General features: G+C 44.3%; 1 protein-coding gene across 4 annotated transcripts in view; it reads right to left on the bottom strand.

Moving 5' to 3' along the window:
* Positions 1-20,848, bottom strand: part of LOC135105037 (tripartite motif-containing protein 3-like) — an 87,094-nt gene that overhangs the window by 20,266 nt on the left and 45,980 nt on the right. For all 4 annotated transcript variants that reach the window (XM_064012938.1, XM_064012939.1, XM_064012937.1 and 1 more), the window contains one exon: positions 708-953. In XM_064012938.1, coding sequence (XP_063869008.1) covers positions 708-863 — 156 coding nt within the window. In that variant the 5' untranslated portion in view covers positions 864-953. The remainder of the gene's footprint in view (positions 1-707; positions 954-20,848) is intronic.

The raw sequence follows: 20,848 nt of genomic DNA, 5'->3' as shown, positions 1-20,848 counted from the left end.
ATTGCATAATGCGAGAATCAGTGTTGACGTTCCACCATTATTATTATTATTATTATTAGTAGTAGTAGTAATAGTAGTAGTAGTAATAGTAGTAATAGATGAAGGAGGAGGAGGAGGAGGAGGAGAATATATAATTTCTTTTCTCATTATCACCACCATAATTATTGTTGCGGTTTCCTCTTCGATAAAAAAAAAAAAAAAACTATCAGTAAGAAAAATAAAGAAAAAGAAAACGAATATGGAGGATACCCAACATCTAATTGTTACTTTTATGTTGCTAGATAATTAACAGGACATAAAACTATTTATCTGCATTTGCTGCGTGGGTGTAGGTCGTGATGTGGGAACCCAAGGTCACTTAAGCCAAATATGATTATGTCCGTAAAATTTTTAAACATTTGTTAATCAATTTTATTTATCTATTTATTTATTTATTTATTTTCCACATTCTCCATGTACTCACCTGCTTATGTACGTACACACGTACACCTCTATTTTCGTCTGCACAGAATATATACATTGGCTTTGTTGCCTGTCACCCACACCACTTGTCGATACATCCATACACTTTCCTGCTTCACGTACACACACAAACACACACACACTATCTGACTGCACTGCGCACCTGTCCTTCACTTAATGCATTGCTACACACACACACACCTGCCCACCACATGCCTGATCACCTGACCGTCTGAGCACCTCACCTTCACCCTGATGTGGTGAGGCAACAAGTGGTGAGCCTCAGGTAAGTCCTCTTCGGCGTCACCTTCCTGCGGCTGGGGGTCCGAGGCGTCGGTGAGGGTATAGGTGCGTCCTGCCTCAGAATCCGGCCTCGGGGAGGGGGCAAGGCCGTCCTCCATGGCGGCACGCAGCGTGGCTTCCTCGTCCTCCTCCGACGGCCCTCTCGCTGCTGCCTGGCGACGGGCGGCGGCGGCGAGATGGGCGGGGTACTGCGGGAGGGAAGGAGGGGCACGGTAAGCACTCATTGACCTTTTAACTTGGATGGATTACCTTTCTATTTATGTATTAACTTAACATTCTATAGTTCGCAGTAACCTTTAAAGGAAGAGATCAACAAAACAACGTAAAAAAAAAAAAAGGAAGGAAGGAAGGAAGGAAGGAAGGAAGGACAAAGGAACTACTTACAGAGAGATTAACTTAAACAAGGATGAACTACCCTTTTGTTTATGTATCAGAGAAGCATTCAGTACCCCCTAACAACATAGTGACAGTGACGAAAACGAAGACCTGAAGGAAAGCAGTGAGCGAGGCTTCGAAGCTCACCATCTACAGCAGGCCAGCGGGTACGGAGGGAAAGTGGCCATTAGGTGACCGTTTACGAGCTACCTAGGTGACGAGGGTGGTGTTAGGTGCTGCGTGAGGCTTCCAAAACGATCATATAGGAGGTCAGGTAGAAGAAAACGGTAGCCATTAGCAAGGTGTTTATGGGAGACTACGACAAAGGTTAGTGGCGGTGTTTACGGGGTTTTTTATGATTATTATACACCTTCACGAGAGCGGTGAGAGGTCCTTGGGGAAATGACATGCAAGGAGGACTCGAAAGGGACGTGTGTGTGTGTGTGTGTGTGTGTGTGTGCAAGTTCCTCACAATATCAGGAAACGGGATAAGTTGAAGGATAAGAACGAAAGGAAATGGTGAGAAGGAGACGGAGGCGCAGGAGGCGGAAGGTGAGAAGGATAAGGATTAGTTAGTCATGCGTTTGGGGCGATGATCCAGGAACCAGGGCACGGCTATTAATCTAGGATGAGGAGCTGGGAGGTGGGGGAGTGGGTGGGTGGAGGAGTGGTGGGAGGTGAAGGGTGGGTAGTGAAGCAAGAGGGCGGGGGGCGGTGGGTGGTGGGCGGAAGAGTGCTGGAGGGTATGAGTGGCCATACATCTTGACTTGTACGGGGCGAGGGGCGGGCAGTTTAACGATTTTTTGTTGTTGTTGTACCCATTGCAAAAAAGTTAACCTAAGTAGTAGTAGTAGTAGTAGTAGTAGTAGTAGTAGTAGTAGTAGTAGTAATAGTAGTAGTAGTAGTATCATAACTTTTACTGCTGCTAATACTACTGTGACACTAGCACCATTACCGTAACCACTACTACTAGTATTATTACTGCTAATACTACCAATAGTAAAGGAGAGAACACACACACACACACACACACACACACAGTCATAACACTTTCAAGTTATACAAATAAATAATATAAAGACAAGATAAACACAAACGAAAATGATCTTCTAATGAATATAACTTAAACCTTAATTGCTCAGAATAGACAGGAGGGGGAGGGATAAATAAACAAAATAAATAAAGATAAACATAGCGTCCGAAATAAGACGCGGCGTTCCCTTAGACTACAACGCGGGACCCTGCATGGCATTTCGCTATTAATATTGCATGGCATTTCACCATTCACGCCGCCCTGTGCCTTTCATCCCTACGCATGTGGCTACAACATTATAACCATCACGGGCACTGCAATCACTGAACAGCCGACCATCAGTTACTCTTTTAACGAGGCTTGATGGCTGGAACGTAATAAATAATGGTAAAGAGTGAACTAAGAGAGAAAAAAAAAATAGCACGCTTGTTACAGTTAGCTAGAATGTAGAGTTTATGTGTGGATGTGTATGTAATAAATAATGGTAAATGGTGAACTTAAAGAAAAAGTAGCACAATTAGTAAAGTGTATGAAGGTACGTGTAAATAATAAATGATAATAAATATTGAACTGAGAGAAAAGATAGCACGTATGTTAGTTAGTGTATGACGATATGTGTGTGTAATAAATAATAATAAACTGTGAGCTGGGAGAAAAGGTAGCACAATTAGCAAAGACGTGGAGTGTATGAGGGCAGGAGTATTTAAGAAATAATACTAATATGTGAGCTGAGAGGAAAAGGTAGCATGTTACAATTAAGAAAGAAGTAGAGTGCAAGAGTGCGTGTGTTTACCCTTCACTGTCTCACATATCAAGATGGAGATGAGGGCTGTGGTACATCGCGGCATAAGTTTCGTCCCTCATGGTTAAATATGAGATGACAGGGGGAAAATAGCCGAGTTTGCCCATTTATGGAGGCGCGTTTTTTGTCGCTCGTGCTGAAGAAAACTGCTTTGCTGCAAGTGGGGAGCATTGCTGTAAAATTTCGTCATGTTTTGCTGTAATAAATACGACACACACACACACACACACACACACACACACACACACACACACACACACACACACACACACACACACACACACCATGATCGAATACGTGTCATGTGTGTGCGTGACGATGACGAGGAAGGGAAGGGAAGGGAAGGGAAGGGAAGGGAAGGGAAGGGAAGGGAAGGGAAGGGAAGGGAAGGGGAGAGGAGAGGGTTGATGGGGAGGACGGAAGGGGAGAGGAGAGGGTTGATGGGGAGGACGGAAGAGGAGAGAAGGTGGGGAGGAGGAAAGGGGAGGGGAAGGAAGGAGTCAGGTTACTTCCATCCCTTCCTTGTGACCTAAATGAGGGAACGGAGGTCAAGTGGGTAAGGAAGGTCACTCATGTATTATGTATATTGTATGTGTGCACGTATAGGTATGTGTGTGTGTGTGTGTGTGTGTGTGTGTGTGTGTGTGTGTGTGTGTGTGTGTGTGTGTGTGTGTGTGTGGGAAGAGAGTTATGAATGCTGTGCTCCTTCGTGTACGTGTGTGTGTCTCTAAAAGGTGTACGTACATGTTTATATAAAATTGATGTAAGAGTATGTAATTAGGTAGCGTTTCTTTACAACACACACACAAACACACACACACACACACACACTCTCTCTCTCTCTCTCTCTCCTCTCTCTCTCTCTCTCTCTCTCTCTCTCTCTCTCTCTCTCTCTCTCTCTCTCCATAAAAGCTTCCTTAATGTAGCGTATAATGAGACGTCACCACCACCACCACCACCATCACCACTATCGCCACCCAATCATCTCCCCATCACCGGGACATATCTCCCCATACCATCACTTATCTCCTCCCCACCCTCACTCATCTCCCTCATCCCTAATGCTCATCTCCATCATTCACTTCCCTCACTTCCAGCACGCCCAACCAACACCATACCTCACTTCTTCTCTCCCCTCCCTCACCCCCTCTCCCTTTCCACCCTACTTTCACTACCACCCACCGCTGCCCTGTTCCCACCACCACCATCACCACCTCCACCACCTCCACCACCCACATCGCCGCCACCACCACCACCACCTCCATTCAACATTACCACTGAAGGTTTTACTGCCACACACACACCAATGACTACCTCTCTATTCTGCGTTGTTCCTGCCTCGCGCCATCACCACCGTAATCACCGCGGCAATCACCACAATCCTCTCTTTACACGGTCTGTGCAATCATCACCATATTAGTACATATAAAGCATCACTGATTCTTCACATTTGCAAGCACCATTTGTCATCATTATCACCACCACCACCACCACCACCACTGCCACTACTACTACCACCACCACCACTACTACTACTACTACTACTATTACTACTACTACCGTCATAATGATAATCCAAACATTATTAATCAAATCGCTCCTTATATCTACCACAATTACCACACCACCTCCACCACCACCACCACTCACCCTGGCCTAATGGTACGTCACTCCTTATCTCACTGGCTAATTGCACGGACTCTCCCGCACTCTCCCAGCCCTCTCCCTCCTCCATCTCCTCCCCTTCTCCCTCCTCTCTGCCTACCTACAGTCCAATACAGGCGAATGGATAGTGGGAGGAGGAGGAGGAGGAGGAGGAGGGGGGATAATATAAGTGGAAAGACCAAACAAACTCGGTGTGGGAGGAAGGGGTGTTGCAGACCACACACTAGGTACCACCACCATCACCACCACCAAGACCACCACCATCACCACCACCACCTCCTTCATCCCCCACCAGTTTTCCACTATAACATCAATGTTTTTTCCTAGTAACTATTAAAACTACTACTACTACTACTACTACTACTACTACTACTACTACTACTACTATTACTATTATGATTCCTTGGAGTCTATACAGTAAAGGAGAGACAGAAAGATACAAGTGGTGGTGGTGGTGGTGGTGGTGGTAGAGTAAATAAAACCCTAAAGATGACGAACATAATTAAGATGTAGAGTTATTTGAGCTGTAGGTGACGTCCCCCCCCCCCTCTCTCTCTCTCTCTCTCTCTCTCTCTCTCTCTCTCTCTCTCTCTCTCTCTCTCAGTATCATCCTTTTTTTAACCATTTTCTTCATCACAACCCTTCACGTCGCCTTCATTCATTCTTCCATTTACTTATTCACAACACTCCTCCTCCTCCTCCTCCTCCTCTTCCATCTACATGTACAGTACTCGCATCCCTCTCTTTCTCTCTCTCTTTTAGCTCACTCACACTAGCTCGCTCTGGCTCACTCTCTCGTTTGCTTCTTACTTTCTCTTTCAAACTTTCTACTTTTCGGAGACTTTCACTTTTCCTGTCTTGTTTTCACTTTCCACTCCCTCGGCTGCGCTTGACCGGGCAGCTGCAGTATTATTAATCGAATAAAAAATATCAAAAAGCATATATGGGCAAAAGAGATAGGAAATGAATAGAAAACTGGTATTCAAATGAGAAGGGGAAACTGCGCAGTGTGGAAATAGCGTTAAAAGTGCGTGCCAGAGAGAGAGAGAGAGAGAGAGAGAGAGAGAGAGAGAGAGAGCACCATCCTTCACCGTATACTTGAGGCCACCATCATTATAGTGAAAAAGTGTACACCTCATCACCATCACTGTATCTGAATTACCCATCTCTCCCCATCCTTCCACAACCACACTTGATACCTCCCCCTTCCTCTTCCCCCTCCCTCCTGCCTACATTACTCTTCCGCCATCTCTCCCTCCTTCCTTCCTTCCTTCCTTTCGTTTTTTTTATTTTCTTTTATGTCTTCTCATATTTTTCTCTCTTATTTTCCCCTCTTTAGTTTGCTGAGGTTTTTTTTTTCTCGTAACTCATTCGTTCATTCACTCATTCATTCATTCATTCATTCATATTCATTCATTCATTCGCTCAATCTTCCTCTTCCATATTCTCTTCCTCTTAAATCTTCGTCTCCATATTCTCTTCCTACACACACACACACACACACACACACACACATTAAAGAACTCCCATTCTCTCTCTCTCTCTCTCTCTCTCTCTCTCTCTCTCTACTAAATGGTTTTCATCCAGATTGGTATAAGAAATTTTTAACTGTTCATGAAACAACAGATAGTTCAACACGACAGCAGAGTTGCTTATTTATACCAAAGACTCGAACAGATACCGGTGCCAGAAGTTTGGATGTGACAGGCCCAAAAATGTGGAACAGTCTGCCTTCTGATGTTACTAGCGCTGTCTCTGTGTCCAGTTTTAAAAATAGACTCACTCGATATCTTTTAAAATAGTGTTTTTAATATTACTATGTTTTTAGTTTCTACATTTATTCCATTTTATATTATGACTTCAATTTACTTTTCCTATATGAATAGTTTTAATATGTAGACACAACCAACCATATGGTTCTAGGTTAGAGTATAAAATACTACTATACCCAATCGTTCCTCACACTATGTAAAATGAATAACCACTGTTCAAGTGGAAATAAAGTTATTATTATTATTATTATTATTATTATTATTATTATTATTATTACTCTCTCTCTCTCTCTCTCTCTCTCTCAACGTAAACTGAAAAATACTTTTCTCTCTTAAATCTTTAAAAAATATTAAAGGATTTCGCTAACTGATACTTCCCCCACCTCTCTCTCTCTCTCTCTCTCTCTCTCTCTCTCTCTCTCTCTCTCTCTCTCTCTCTCTCTCTCTCTCTCTCTCTTCTCTCTCTCTGTCATTCATGCCCTAACACAGCAGCCGCGCCAGCCAGCCAAGGTTTAGACAGAGAGACAAATGGGCCGCTCCTCTCCGCTTCTTCCTAACCCTTGTGCCCATGACGCTGACGAAGGGAGGCACAGGGGGAGGTAGCCCCGGGGATAAGACTGGCCTTACGTATTAGTAGCCTGATCTGACAACCGCGCGGACCATCCTACCGCCTGGACCTTCTGGGACGCTGCCTCTCTCATATGGGTGGAGTCACATTCGTTTTTTATATCCTTTTCTTACATATTTTTTTAGGCCATGCGTATCCTGTTGTTTTATTATCATCCATGTATCAATTTGTAGAGTGGCGAGCTGCTCCTGTCAGAGAAAAGGTTTGTGTCATCTGATTTCCATAATGCTATTTGTCCGGCTCGTGTTTCGATGGTCCAAGGTGGCGATGGTGGTGGTACTTGTATAGGCTTGGCTGGTGATCCGTCTGCATCCGTCTTGATCCGTTGCGCTCTTACCCTTGTGACTTGTGCCCCTCCCTGCGGTGGCGCGGACTCAAGGGCGCGGAGGTAATGTGCTTCTTGCGTCTGTACAAGTGGTGGTTGATTGATTGATTTAGTGGCGCCGCATCCACGAGGCACAAGGTCTGGAGGCGAGTGGCAATTGATGGCAGACAATTTGGGTTCAGCTGCGGATAAGTGAAGTCAAGGGCGCGACTTTAAGCTGCTTATTGCGTCTGCAGGAGGCTTCTTGTGCGCGTGGCGAGTGGTGATAGGCAATCCTGGCTTACGAGTAGGTATGGGTGAGCCCGGTGCTGGGGGTCACTGGGAGCCTGAGGGTGGCGTGGTGCGTGTGTGCGTGTGTGCGTGAAGAACGAGCGTGTATCTTAATGATGTGCCCAAACTGCCTGGCTATTTAGGAAGACCTGGAACCTGTTGTGGTGATGGCATCCTTGAGATAAACCCTCTGGTGCTCAGTTCACGGGGTGCAGCGGCGGGGCGAGGCTGAGGGGAGTGAGAGGCGCCTCGTGACCCCGATGTCCCCGCGCCAAATGTAATCACGCAATCAATCGAGTGACGGTGTTGTGTTCTTGTTTATTTTGCTGCTAGACATCAGCTGAGTCGCGAGTGTTGGCTGGATTTCTTTACAAAGAATAACAAACAACAGCGGACTCTTGGGCTCTCTTTATGTTGAGGCATGATCCTCCTCCTCCTCCTACTCTCTCTCTCTCTCTCTCTCTCTCTCTCTCTCAGACAAGTTACTAAGCCTGTGATCTAGTTTGCTAATAATATCGATGCTTCTACTTTAAGCTTTCATTTAGTTACCGTCGCGTCACTTTCAGGATTCAAAACATGACATTCAGAGCCAAAAGAAACATGTAATGCAGTTCTTCATACACTCTCTCACCGCATGCACCACACACATTACATTTTCGTTGATAAGCTTATAGAGTAAGAGTACAGTTCCATTTTCTTCACACAGTAAGAAGCGGAGACTCAACCGGAATCAGATAACAGTGTTGATCTCCGGTTTTATTTTTACTTTCACTTGCTTTACCTTCACTGTCTGACGCCTTGTCCTGTCTCGTCCCTCCTTCCTGGTGTTTATTATCTTGCTTGTCTTTATAACGTAGTTTTCAGGGGTCATCTCTTATCTTCTCTTCTTTCTCCTACTTTTCCTTTCTCATTTCCTCTTTTTCTTCCTTCTTTTTCTTGTACCTTTTTATTCCCTTTTCCTTATTCTCCTTCATTCTCGCTTTTTCTCCCTTCATCTTTTCGTTTCCTTCTTCTTCTTCTCTTTCTCTTGCTCTTTTTTTTTTTTTCATTTTTCTAGCCCCACTTTTTGCTTCCTCCTCCTCCTTCTCCTTCACCTCTCCCTCCTCTTCCTTCATCCTCTTTTCCTCTTCCCCTCTCTCTAATCCCTTCGATCGTCTTCCCCTCTCATCATGCGGACATTCTTCCCCTCTCCCATTTCCCCTCCCCTCCCCCTCTCTTCCCCTTCCAAACCATGACCTACTTCTCGCCTCCCATCACCAAATCATCGCATTACTTACACCCTCCCCACTCTCCCTCCCCTCCCTCCTTCCCTCTTCCTTCTGTCTTCCCCCCACTTAAGCTTGACCCCTCCTGCTCCTCCTTCCCCAACTAAAGCATGACCCACTTCTCTGCTTGCTTCCCCACCCCATTCTCCCCCTCTCTTTCTCTTTCCTATCTATCGGTATCAATTTTCCTCCTCTTCCTCTCGTCACTTCCCCTCCCCCACTCAGTCCACCTTTGTTCTTTCAGTGCATAGTGTAGATATAGAGAATTTCTCCTCCTTCTCCACTTCAATATCTTCTTTTCTTCTCTGTTTCCTTTTTCTCTTCCTTAAGTTTCCCATCTTTTTCATCCTCCTTTCCTCCTTTTTCCTTATCATCCTCTCTTTACCTTCTTTTTCCCCACCTTCGACTCTCTTCCTTTCTCCTTCGTTTCCTTTTTCACTTCCTTACCTTTTCTCTTTTCCTTCTCCTTTCTCTCCCTTTTCTCTTCCCTCCCTTCCTCTCTTTATCTTCTCCTTTCCCTTCTTTTCCTCTTCCTTATCATCCTCTCTTTTCATTTTCTTTTCTTCCCTGCCCATCCTCTCTCCAACCTTCATTTTCTCTCTACCTCTCCTCTCTCCTTCCCTCTTCCTATCTCCATCTCCATGCCTTCCTCTACCCCTCTCCTCACTCCCTCCCTCTCCCCCCTCAACGTGACAGCGAGATAATAGCCTCCTAGCTTCTCGTTTTCTGTGGAATAGTGACTTGTTGATACCCTCACAGCTGAGTACACACACACACACAGACACACACACACACACACACACACACACACACACACACACAGAAGCATTCGAAGCAGATGGAAGTGAAGGAAAAGTGTAAGGAAGAGAAGAGATAAAGAGAATAAATAATAGGAGAAATGTGAGAATAGATGAAGAAAAAGAGAAAATGATGACAGCTTAGATAAACTAGATGGCAATAAAAAGAAATGGGAAGCCAAAAAGAAAGTAGAGAAAATTAAGGGAAAAGCACAAGGAAAAGAAGAGATACAGAGAAAGAACCATACGAGAAATGGAAGAAGAGATGAAGGTAAAGAAAAATAATGGCAGCTTAAATGATCAAGACGGTAATGAAAGAAAGAAAGAGGAAGCGAAAAAAAAAAAAACAATACAAAAATAAATAGATGGCCAAATAAGTAAATAAATAAATAAATAAATAAATAAATAAAACCAAATAAACATTAAAACAACAACAACAATTAAACCAGTGGCCAAAAAAAAAAGAGAAAAAAAAAAAAAGAAAGAGCTCTCTCAACCTAACCCAATCATCACCATTAAACAATATCCACTCCTCCGGCAGTACAAGGATGCCCCTGCACGCACGCATCAACACACTTTACGAGGCAGAAGGAAGGGATTAACGAAGGAAGAAGACCCGCAGATTAACACCCCATTTCCCCTCCCCCTCCCCCGACACCCCCCCTCCCCCGATACATTAGATCCTATCACCGGCTCATCGATAACCCACAAGCAGAGGACAGATAAGAAAAAAAAAAAAAAAAAAGGAGAAAAAAAAAAAGACCCACTACACTATACCGCTTCATTCGCCCATAAATCCTGACAGACAATGAACCTTAAATTTTTGCCGTCGTAAATTCGCCAATGGGAAGACTTGGTTTTGATGAAGGAGGAGGAGGAGGAGGAGGAGGAGGAGGAGGAGGAGGAGGAGGAGGAGGAGGAGAAGGAGCAGGAGAAGGAGCGATAAGGATAGGGATAAGAATTCAAGGTAAGTGTACATGGAAGAGGAAGAAGATGTAGAAGAGGAAGAGAACTGGAGATAGAGCTAGAACAAGAGGAGGAGGGCGAGGAAGAGGAGGTAGATGAGGAGGAGATGGAGGAGGAGTAGGAGTAGAGAAAGAGCTAAAACAAGAAGAGGATGATGGGTGATAGAGCTAGGACGAGAGGAGGAGGAGGAAGAGAAGAGTAGGAGGAGGAAGAGGAGGAAGAGAACACGTCAACAACCAACACTCACAACACAACACACATTAGGCGGCCATCTTGGGTTAATGAATTTATGATGTAGCTGACAATTGCCTCACACTTAGCAGGAGGAGGAAGAGGAGGAGGAGGAGGAGGAGGAGGAGGAGGAGGAGGAGGAGGAGGAGGAGGAGGAGGAGGAGGAGGAGAAGGAGGAGGAGGAGGCTTCAAGCAGTTTGTGATGGCTTGTGAGCTGACCCTTAACCTGAAGATGCTCTCTCTCTCTCTCTCTCTCTCTCTCTCTCTCTCTCTCTCTCTCTCTCTCTCTCTCTCTCTCTCTCTCTCTCTCTCTCTCCTAAAATTTCCTTGACCTTCATTTTTCGTTCCAATGACGCACTTGAGAGAGAGAGAGAGAGAGAGAGAGAGAGAGAGAGAGAGAGAGAGAGAGAGAGAGAGAGAGAGAGAGAGAGAGAGAATTAGCAGGAGAATGGTAAATATGAAATGGAAAGAGGATGAGAGGAGGGAAGAAGCTTTTGTGATGGGAATGAAGGGGAGGATGGGGAGAGAGGGAAGGTAGGAGAAGAATGGAAGGGGAAAGCATGAAGGGACTAGTGATGGGGAGGATGAAGGGGAGAGGGAGGAGGATGTGGGAAGGGAAGGAGGACGAGAGCGAGCATAAATGTTTCATAAGAACGAAGAAAAGAGAAAACTGTAGCATTATATATTCTCTCTCTCTCTCTCTCTCTCTCTCTCTCTCTCTCTCTCTCTCTCTCTATGGTATCAGTTTACATATGAAGTTCGATTAAGTGACAGACACAGACAGACAGACAGACGGACAGAAAGAAGGACTGGCTATTTGTCAAGATGAGTTAGATAGACAGAACAACACGCGATGCATTTCCCCAAACCTGTTCCCTTACCTTGTTGCGCTTCACCCTTTGGTCACGTGAACCAGGTGAGAGAGAGAGAGAGAGAGAGAGAGAGAGAGAGAGAGAGAGAGAGAGAGAGAGAGAGAGAGAGAGAGAGAGAGAGAGAGATTTTTTCTGTTAAAAATTTATCTCTATACATATCAAATCTCTCTCTCTCTCTCTCTCTCTCTCTCTCTCTCTCTCTCTCTCTCTCTCTCTCTCTCTCTCTCTCTCTCTCTCTCTCTCTCTCTCTCTCTCTCTCTCTCTCTCTCTCTCTCTCTCTCTCTCTCTCTCTCTCTCTCTCTCATCGGGTCATTGTACAGTGTTCTTGCGTCCCTCCACCGCAGCTGCATGCCCTCACGTCTCTCTCTCTCTCTCTCTCTCTCTCTCTCTCTCTCTCTCTCTCTCTCTCTCTCTCTCTCTCTCTGTCTCTCTCTCTCTCTCCACCACCACCATGACAAGAGACAAATAAAGCAAAATTAATGGAAAAAGAATTGGACGTGGGAGAGAATTTAGAAAGAGGAAGGACAGCAGCGAATGAAGGGATGGAGGGAGGGAGGGAGGGAAAAGGAGGGAAGGAGGGAAGGATTTTATCTTAGCGCTGTGACCTTGCCCTTTCCTTCGCGTAAGAACCTTTACTGAGACGCAAGGAGGAGGAGGAGGAGGAGGAGGAGGAGGAGGAGGAGGAGGAGGAGGAGGAGGAGGAGGAGGAGGAGGAGGAGGAGGAGGATGGAAAGAGAGAGAGGAACAATAAGAAGAAAGGTAATGTGGAGAAGAAAAAGGAAGAGAAAGATGACGTTAATAAGAGGAGGAGACGGAGAAGAGGAAGAGGAGGAGGAGGAGGAGGAGGAGGAGGAGGAGGAGGAGGAGGAGGAGGAGGAGGAGGAGGAGGAAAGGAAGGAGATACTCATAAATCAAAGAGAAATTGCGTCCAAAGGAAATATGATGAAGGAAGCGAATTTTGAGGTGAACAGGACAGAAGAATAAATGAAGGGAGAAGGAAAAAGAAGAGAAAGAGACAAGGAGGAGAGGAGGAAGGTGGAAATAATGAAGAAGAATAAGTAAAGATATTAAGGAAAGTAAGGGATAAAAAAAAAAACGTGGATGTTGAGAAAGAGAAAGGAAGAGGAGGAAAACAAAATAAAGAAAAGGGGAGAAGAAAAGGAACGTGAAGGAAGAACAGGACGAAACAAAAGAAGAAGAAGAAGATACAAAGAAGAGGGAAAAAGAAGAAGAAGAAGAAGAAGAAGAAGAAGAAGAAGAAGAAGAAGAAGAAGAAGAAGAAGAAGAAGATGAAGAATGCCAGGTTGGGCAGGGAAGAGGAGGAAAGGTGGCCAGGTGGAGGAGTAAGAAATGGAGAAGGTGGAGAACGTAAAAAGAAAAAAAGATGCAAAAACAAAAGGAAAAAGAAAGAAAAAAAGGAGGAAAAAACAAGAAAGAAATACCAGGATGGGAAGACAATTATAACAGTGACGTGACGAGGTGAGGAGGTGGGCGGCAGCGGGCGTGGGCGGCGCTGACGTGGGCGGCGAGGGCGGCGGCGGCGGCTGCCAGAGAGAGAGAGAGAGAGAGAGAGAGAGAGAGAGAGAGAGAGAGAGAGAGAGAGAGAGAGAGAGAGAGAGAGAGAGATTTTACCCGCAGTCTCTCTATCATAGCACTCGACACACTCACGGGCGGTGTGGGCGTGGTGTGGGCGTAGGGAATGGGCGGGCGTGAGTGAGGGAAAGGAAAGGCAGGGAAGGGAGCTTTTGGATGTGGGTGATGCTTCACTAGAGAGACTTTTGGCCCGTGAAATGTGAGGAGGAGGAGGAGGAGGAGGAGGAGAAAGATTACAACGACGAAGAGGAGTACAAAAATATTAACAGTAAATAAAGCAAACAACAAGTCCATTGAACTAACGAGAGAGAGAGAGAGAGAGAGAGAGAGAGAGAGAGAGAGAGAGAGAGAGAGAGAGAGAGAGAGAGAGAGAGAGAGAGAGAGAGAGAAATACTAATCTCTTCTGTAAACTAATAATATCAACAAGCATGAGGAGGAGGAGGAGGAGGAGGAGGAGGAGGAGGAGGAGGAGGAGGAGGAGGAGGAGCTGTGGAGTGTGATGAAGGAGTAGGATGTGGGAGGGAGAGATGGGGATGAAAGTAAGGCAAGGTGCTTGTGTGTATGTGTGTGTGTGTGTGTGTGTGTGTGTGTGTGTGTGTGTGTGTGTGTGTGTGTGTGTGTAAAGGAAAACAGAGCGTGCAGGTGTGAGGGAGATGAATAATAAATGACATGTGCAGAGACAAAGATGAAGAAAGGAAGGAAAAGTTAGTTATATACAAAAAAAAGAAAAGAAGAAAAAAAAATCGTGTCACCCGCGTGTAAAAATGTGGAAAAAAACAAAAACAAAAATAAAGAAACGATTGTGGCATGAAGAAAATACAACAATGAAAAAAAATAAAGAAACGATTGTGGCATGAAGAAAATACAACAATGACAAAAATAATAAAATAAAAGACCTGCAATGAAAGTTACTTAAAAAAATAAATAAATAGATAGTGATACCAAGAAAATAAAGTGTTAAACTGAGACGCGTAAAATTCTTATATGAAAACTTAATATGAAAAACGAGAAAATTAGAGAAAATCGAGAACGGGAACATGATGAGAGAGAGAGAGAGAGAGAGAGAGAGAGAGAGAGAGAGAGAGAGAGAGAGAGAGAGAGAGAGAGAGAGAGAGAGAGAGATGCGTCAAAAAAGAATATATGAATAGAAAAAATATAAATGGTCCCAGCAACAAAAATCGAACAAAAGAAGAATAGAAAATGGAGAATCCGTAGGAAAAAGAAAAAATGGATAGAACAGAGAGAGAGAGAGAGAGAGAGAGAGAGAGAGAGAGAGAGAGAGAGAGAGAGAGAGAGAGAGAGAGAGAGAGAGAGAGAGAGAGAGAGAGAGAGAGAGAGAGAGAGAGAGAGAACGAAATAAAACAAATAGAACGCGAGAGGAATGGGAAAAAAGCAAATGAAACGTTGATATTGAAAATGGAAAAAACAAATCCAATATACGACCGGAAAACAGGAAAAAAATGAAGTTGAAAAAATACACACAATAAAAAAAAAAAAGGGAACGAAAACTAATGTAAAAAAAAGTTCGTTGAAGTAAATGAAAAAAAGGAAAAAAAAAACGAAATGTAATTGATGAAAGAATTACAACGGGCATGATAAAGATATACATACAAAGAGGGGAGATGATTCAATAAAAAAAAAAAAAGGAGGGATGAAAATGAAAGGCAGGGAGAATGAAAAAAATAAAATAAATAAATAAATAAATAAAATAAAATAAATAAAAAAAAGTATACGATGCTGAATATTGATGTTAATGAGAGCGGGAACGCGAAAATAAAAATGATAAAATAGGAGGGGAGACAAAAAACAAGAGTATGGTGAAAATAAAATACATTGGGAATAAGAAAAGACACAAAATAATTAACATTGATAGAAAAATTGTGTGTGGAAAAAAATATATAGAGTTTAATTTACGAATTTACGAGTGTGAGAAGAAAATAAGAAAATAACAGCGTGTGCAGAGAGAGAGAGAGAGAGAGAGAGAGAGAGAGAGAGAGAGAGAGAGAGAGAGAGAGAGAGAGAGAGAGAGAGAATAAAATCAATAAAAAAGAGGAGTTGAGTGAGTAGGGTGATGGAAATGTGGGGATGGGCGTGCGAGTGTTTGTGTGGCATGGGCGTGCAAGGCATTATAGGCGTTGGAATAGCATGGGCGTGGGTATGTGTCAGGAACGAGGGTGTGTGGGTGGCGTGGGAGCTGTATTCCTCGTATCACCACGGGCGGCACACACACACACACACACGTACGTACATACACATATATACCCGCTGACCTGTGCCCTCCGTACATGGGCGGGATGAGGCAATGTGTGTGTGTGTGTGTGTGTGTGTGTGTGTGTGTGTGTGTGTGTGTGTGTGTGTGTGTGTGTGTGTGTGTGTGTGTGTGTGTGTATCACGTCACTTCTGTAAGCATCACCACCAGCCATTACCATTACTATAAAGAAACACACACACACACACACACACACACACACACACACACACACTCTCTCTCTCTCTCTCTCTCTCTCTCTCTCTCTCTCTCTCTCTCTCTCTCTCATTCATGCAGACCACTAGCGCATTTCAATCACGTCTCCCTGTCTTTGTTCATGCATTAATTCATTCTCCTCCTCCTCCTCCTCCTCTTCCTCGCATTATCAGTATAGGTGCGAGGTGAAGAGAAAGAGTATAATTATCTTCAACTTCCCTCCTCCCTTCCCTATTTTCTCTCCCTTCCCTCTCTCTCCCCTCTGGTAATTTGTCTCGATTTACGAGGGAAAGATACGAGAGAGAGAGAGAGAGAGAGAGAGAGAGAGAGAGAGAGAGAGAGAGAGAGAGAGAGAGAGAGAGAGAGAGAGAGAGAGAGAGAGAGAGAGAGTCCCGACAAAACACAGCCATTACTTTACACTTCCAATCAGAAGAGGAGGAGGAGGAGGAAGAGGAAGAAGAAGATGTCAAGGGAGAAACAGGGAGGTAAATAAGACAAGAGCAGAAAGAACAAAAAAAACAAAAAAGATGGAAAAAAGAACAAAGGACAAACAGAAGAAGATAATATAAGAGAAAGATATAACGAAAAAAAAGGTGGAATAAGATAAAAGAAGAAAAAAGTGAAAAGGAGAAGAGAAAAAGCGAAAAAAAGAGTGTATAAAAAAGAAAGATATGCAGAGAAAGAAAACGAAATAACATTAAAGATGACAAACAAAAGGAGAAAGGGAGAAGAGGAGGAGAACATAAGGGAAAAAAAAATAAGAGAGATACGAAAAGAAAAAAATAACAAACACAAACAGAAAGCGAAAAGGAACGAGAGAGAGAGAGAGAGAGAGAGAGAGAGAGAGAGAGAGAGAGAGAGAGAGAGAGAGAGAGAGAGAGAGAGAGAGAGAGAGAGAGAAAGTAAAACCACCTACTGAGCATAATACACAAAACACACAAAGAAAAAACCCTTTAATGAGCGTCGAAATGCAGAAGAAGAGGAGGAAGAGAAAGAGGAAGAGGAAGAGGAGAAGAAGGAGGAGGAGGAGGAGGAGGAGGAAGAAGAGGAAGAAATAAGGAAAAGGAGAGGTTCTGAGGCCTGGACGAAGGATAATGATCATCAACGAACTGGAGTGTCGTTATTAGGGAGTGATGGAGGGGGGTTGGGGAGGAGGGGGGATGGCTAAAGAGTGGGGGGATAGGGGGGGACTTTTGGAAGGATGGAGTGGGAGGGGAAGGGGGAGAGGTCGTAAGGGCTAGTTTCCCTCCGTTATGGTCGTCAGGTTGCGCCTTATGCGTCGGGAGGTTTAATGGGCAAGATTGAAATGCATTGGATGCGTGTGTGTGTGTATGTGTGTGTGTGTGTGTGTGTGTGTGTGTGTGTGTGTGTGTGTGTGTGTGTGTGTGTGTGTGTGTGTGTGTGTGTGTGTGTGTGGGAGAATAGGTACTTATGCTTATGGGTAAAGGTAGTTCGCATGTGTAGGTAATTCTCTCTCTCTCTCTCTCTCTCTCTCTCTCTCTCTCTCTCTCTCTCTCTCTCTCTCTCTCTCTCTCTTGCGTATATCCAGTATTTTTACTCCTCTCCCCTCCCTCTCTATCACGGCCTTCAGTTTGATGAACTATCATTACACACTTTCCAGAGAGAGAGAGAGAGAGAGAGAGAGAGAGAGAGAGAGAGAGAGAGAGAGAGAGAGAGAGAGAGAGAGAGAGAGAGAGAGAGATAATCGTATATTTTTTTGAGAATCGTGAAGTAAGAGAAGAGGGAGAAAAAAATTAGGGAGGAGGGAGGAGGTGAGAGAGAAGCAGAAGGGGAGAAAGAAAAGAGGAAGAGAGGGATAGATGGGGAGAGGGATAGAGGGGTGAGGGGGGTCAGGGATTTTGTCATTCGAGTCTCTTTGACCTTCTCTCCCTCCCCCTCACTCCCTCTCCCTATCATCAATCACCATCACCATCACCACCAGTATCACGAACACCACCATCACCACCCTCAACACTGTTACCGTTACTCCATTTCTTCATCTCTTTATCTCCTAACTCGCTCCATTTGTTATCCATTATTAACAGTTACCTTCACCACCACCACCACCACCACCACCACCACCACCACCAACAACAACAACAACAACAACAACAACAACTCCCATTACCTCCCTCCTCTGCCATAACATAACACTAAACTAACTTACCTTCAGCGCCTCTTAGGAAATTAGAAATAGTTTCCAGAGTATCATTGCACTGTAAATCCTACGAATGTCTCTCTCTCTCTCTCTCTCTCTCTCTCTCTCTCTCTCTCTCTCTCTCTCTCTCTCTCTCTCTCCACTACACCTGCAGACTCTAACAATTATGGCAATTCTGAAATACCACTGCTACCACGACGACAACAACAACAACAACAACAACAACAACAACAACAACAACAACAACATCAACTACTACTACTACTACTACTACTATTACTACTACTACTTTTACGACTACTACTACTACTACTACTACTACTACTACTATTACGACAAGGGAAAGGAAAGTAAAAAGGAAAGAAAAGGATAGGAACGAAAGGGAAGTGAACGGAAAGGCAAGAAGGGAAGGGAAGGGAAGGGGAGGCAAAAGAAAAGAAGAGAAGAGAAGAGAAGAGAAGAGAAGAGAAGGGAAGGGAAGGGGAGGGAAAAGAAAAGAAGAGAAGAGAAGAGAAGAGAAGAGAAGAGAAGGGAAGGGAAGGGAAGGAAAGGAATGGGAAAGAGAAAGGGAAAAAGAAAGGAAGACAAACGAAGATAAGGGAGTAATGTTAAATGAGATAAGGTAAGATAAGGTAAAGTAAGGCACGGTAAGGTAAGGTTAGGTTAGGTTAGGGTAAGGTAGGGTAGGTTAGGTTAGGATAAGTTAGGTTAGGTTAGGTTAGGTTAGGATAGGATAAGTAAGGTAAGGTACGGTGAGGTAAGGCATGCAAGGAACAGAAAGGGAAGAGAAGGCAAAGAAATGGAAGGGAAGGGAAGGGAAGGGAAGGGAAGGGAAGAGGAAGGCGTGATTCAGAATACCTCCCATCACCATCCATCATTCATTCATCACCCCATACTCCCATCAACTCCACTTCACCCTCCACCCCATCACAACACCCCATTATTCTCCTTTCCCATTCATCCTATCCGTATCACCCCGTCCCATCACCACCCATTCCTCACTCCCATTCACGCTATCTATCTCACTGTCCTATCACTTCCACCCTCTCATTCGTCTTTCTATCCACTTCTCCCTTACCTCTAATCCAAGCTATCTATCTCGCTCTCTCACTTAGGCCGGCATTCAGAAACGCTTTGCTTTCTCACCACGACTATTTTCAAAGGCCCCAGAGATGATTAGCCACGATTTCCAAGTGTATTTTCTCAGCTAACAATGCAGAAATCTCTCTAATCTGTCACTAGAACGATAAAAAAAACACCGTTAAAAACCCGTGTAACTTCGACTAGAGCCTTTTGAAAATAGTGGATGCGTGGTGCTGAGTTTCAGAATAAGATCCGCACTCCTATCACCTTCATCGTTACCTCCCTCACCGCATCCCCTGCATCTCCATCACCAGCATTCCATCAGCCCTATCAGCCCAGCCCCTTCACTCTATAGGACCCCATCACCTCTCATCACCACTGCCGTCACTCCCTATCTCATCTGCAACACGTGTACAAGCCGTTTATCACCTGTAATCTGATACCTGTGAACGGATTACACCTTTACCTTCACCTGTGATTATTATTCTCTCTCTCTCTCTCTCTCTCTCTCTCTCTCTCTCTCTCTCTCTCTCTCTCTCTCTCTCTCTCTCTCTCTCTCTCTCGAAAAATATGACCAGCCACTGTTGCCTAAAGAGAAGGTTATTTAATTCTATCTCTCTCTCTCTCTCTCTCTCCCCTTCCTCCCTCCTCTCCCTCCCTTCCTCTCCCTTTTCCCCTTCCCTTCCCTTCCCTTCCTCTCCCCCCTCCTCACCTCATACCTGATATTAATTTAGATTGTTCGCCTCATTTTTCCCGTTGGTGGTGGTGGTGGTGGTGGTGGTGGTGGTGGTGGTAATGTCAAAGAGATTATTGAAAAAGGTTACGGGAGAACATGATATCAGAGAGAGAGAGAGAGAGAGAGAGAGAGAGAGAGAGAGAGAGAGAGAGAGATAAAGACGATACCCAACACTTCCTTTTTCTCATGAGTCAAGGACGATGAGAGAGAGAGGGAGAGGGAGAGGAAGGAGATGAAAGGAGAGAGAGAATAAGGAAGGGGAGAGGAAAGGGAGGGAATGGAGGGAAGAGGTTGCGGCTTTAAAGGAAAGAGAGGGACGGAGGGTGACAAGGGTGAAGGAGGTTAAGTTTGTGGGAGAGGAGGAGGGAGAGAAGGGAGAGGAGGAGGGAGAGTGAAGAGGAGGAAGGGAAGGAGAGATTGATTAAAGGGACATTGTAAGGACATAAAGGGACACGAAGGTGGTGATTGAGAAGGAAGAAGAGGAGGAGGAGGAGGAGGAGGAGGAGGAGGAGGAGGACAGTGAGAATAAGAAGAAAACAGAAGAGGAGGAAGTGGAAGATGAAGAAGAAAACGACGAGAATATGAATAAGAGAGAAGAGGAGAGAGGAAGACAACGAAAATATGAATAGAAGAAAAAGAAAGAGATATATAAAGAAATCAAAAGAGCGAGAAGAAGAAGAAGAAGAAGAAGAAGAAGAAGAAGAAGAAGAAGAAGAAGAAGAAGAAGAAGAAGAAGAAGAAGAAGAAGAAGAAGAAGAAGAAGAAGAAGAAGAAGAAGAAGAAGAAGAAGAAGAAGAAGAAGAAGAAGAAGAAGAAGAAGAAGAAGAAGAAGAAGAAGAAGAAGAAGAAGAAGAAGAAGAAGAAGAAGATAAGAGGATACGGAAAAGAAAAAAAAAGCGAGAATAATTTAAGATAGAAAAATGAAAAGAACAAACCAGAAAAAGAATAAGAAAAAAAGCATGAAGGAGCAGAAGGGAAAAAAAGATGGAAAAGAGTCAAGAAAAGAATAATAGTAATAATATAAAAGGGAGGAGGAGGAGGAGGAGGA

This window comes from Scylla paramamosain, chromosome 11 (genome assembly GCF_035594125.1).
Source record: "Scylla paramamosain isolate STU-SP2022 chromosome 11, ASM3559412v1, whole genome shotgun sequence".
NCBI classification, from domain to species: Eukaryota; Metazoa; Arthropoda; class Malacostraca; order Decapoda; family Portunidae; genus Scylla; species Scylla paramamosain.
The sequence above is the reverse complement of the archived record's forward strand: the minus strand, read 5'-3'. Positions and strand labels throughout refer to the sequence as shown.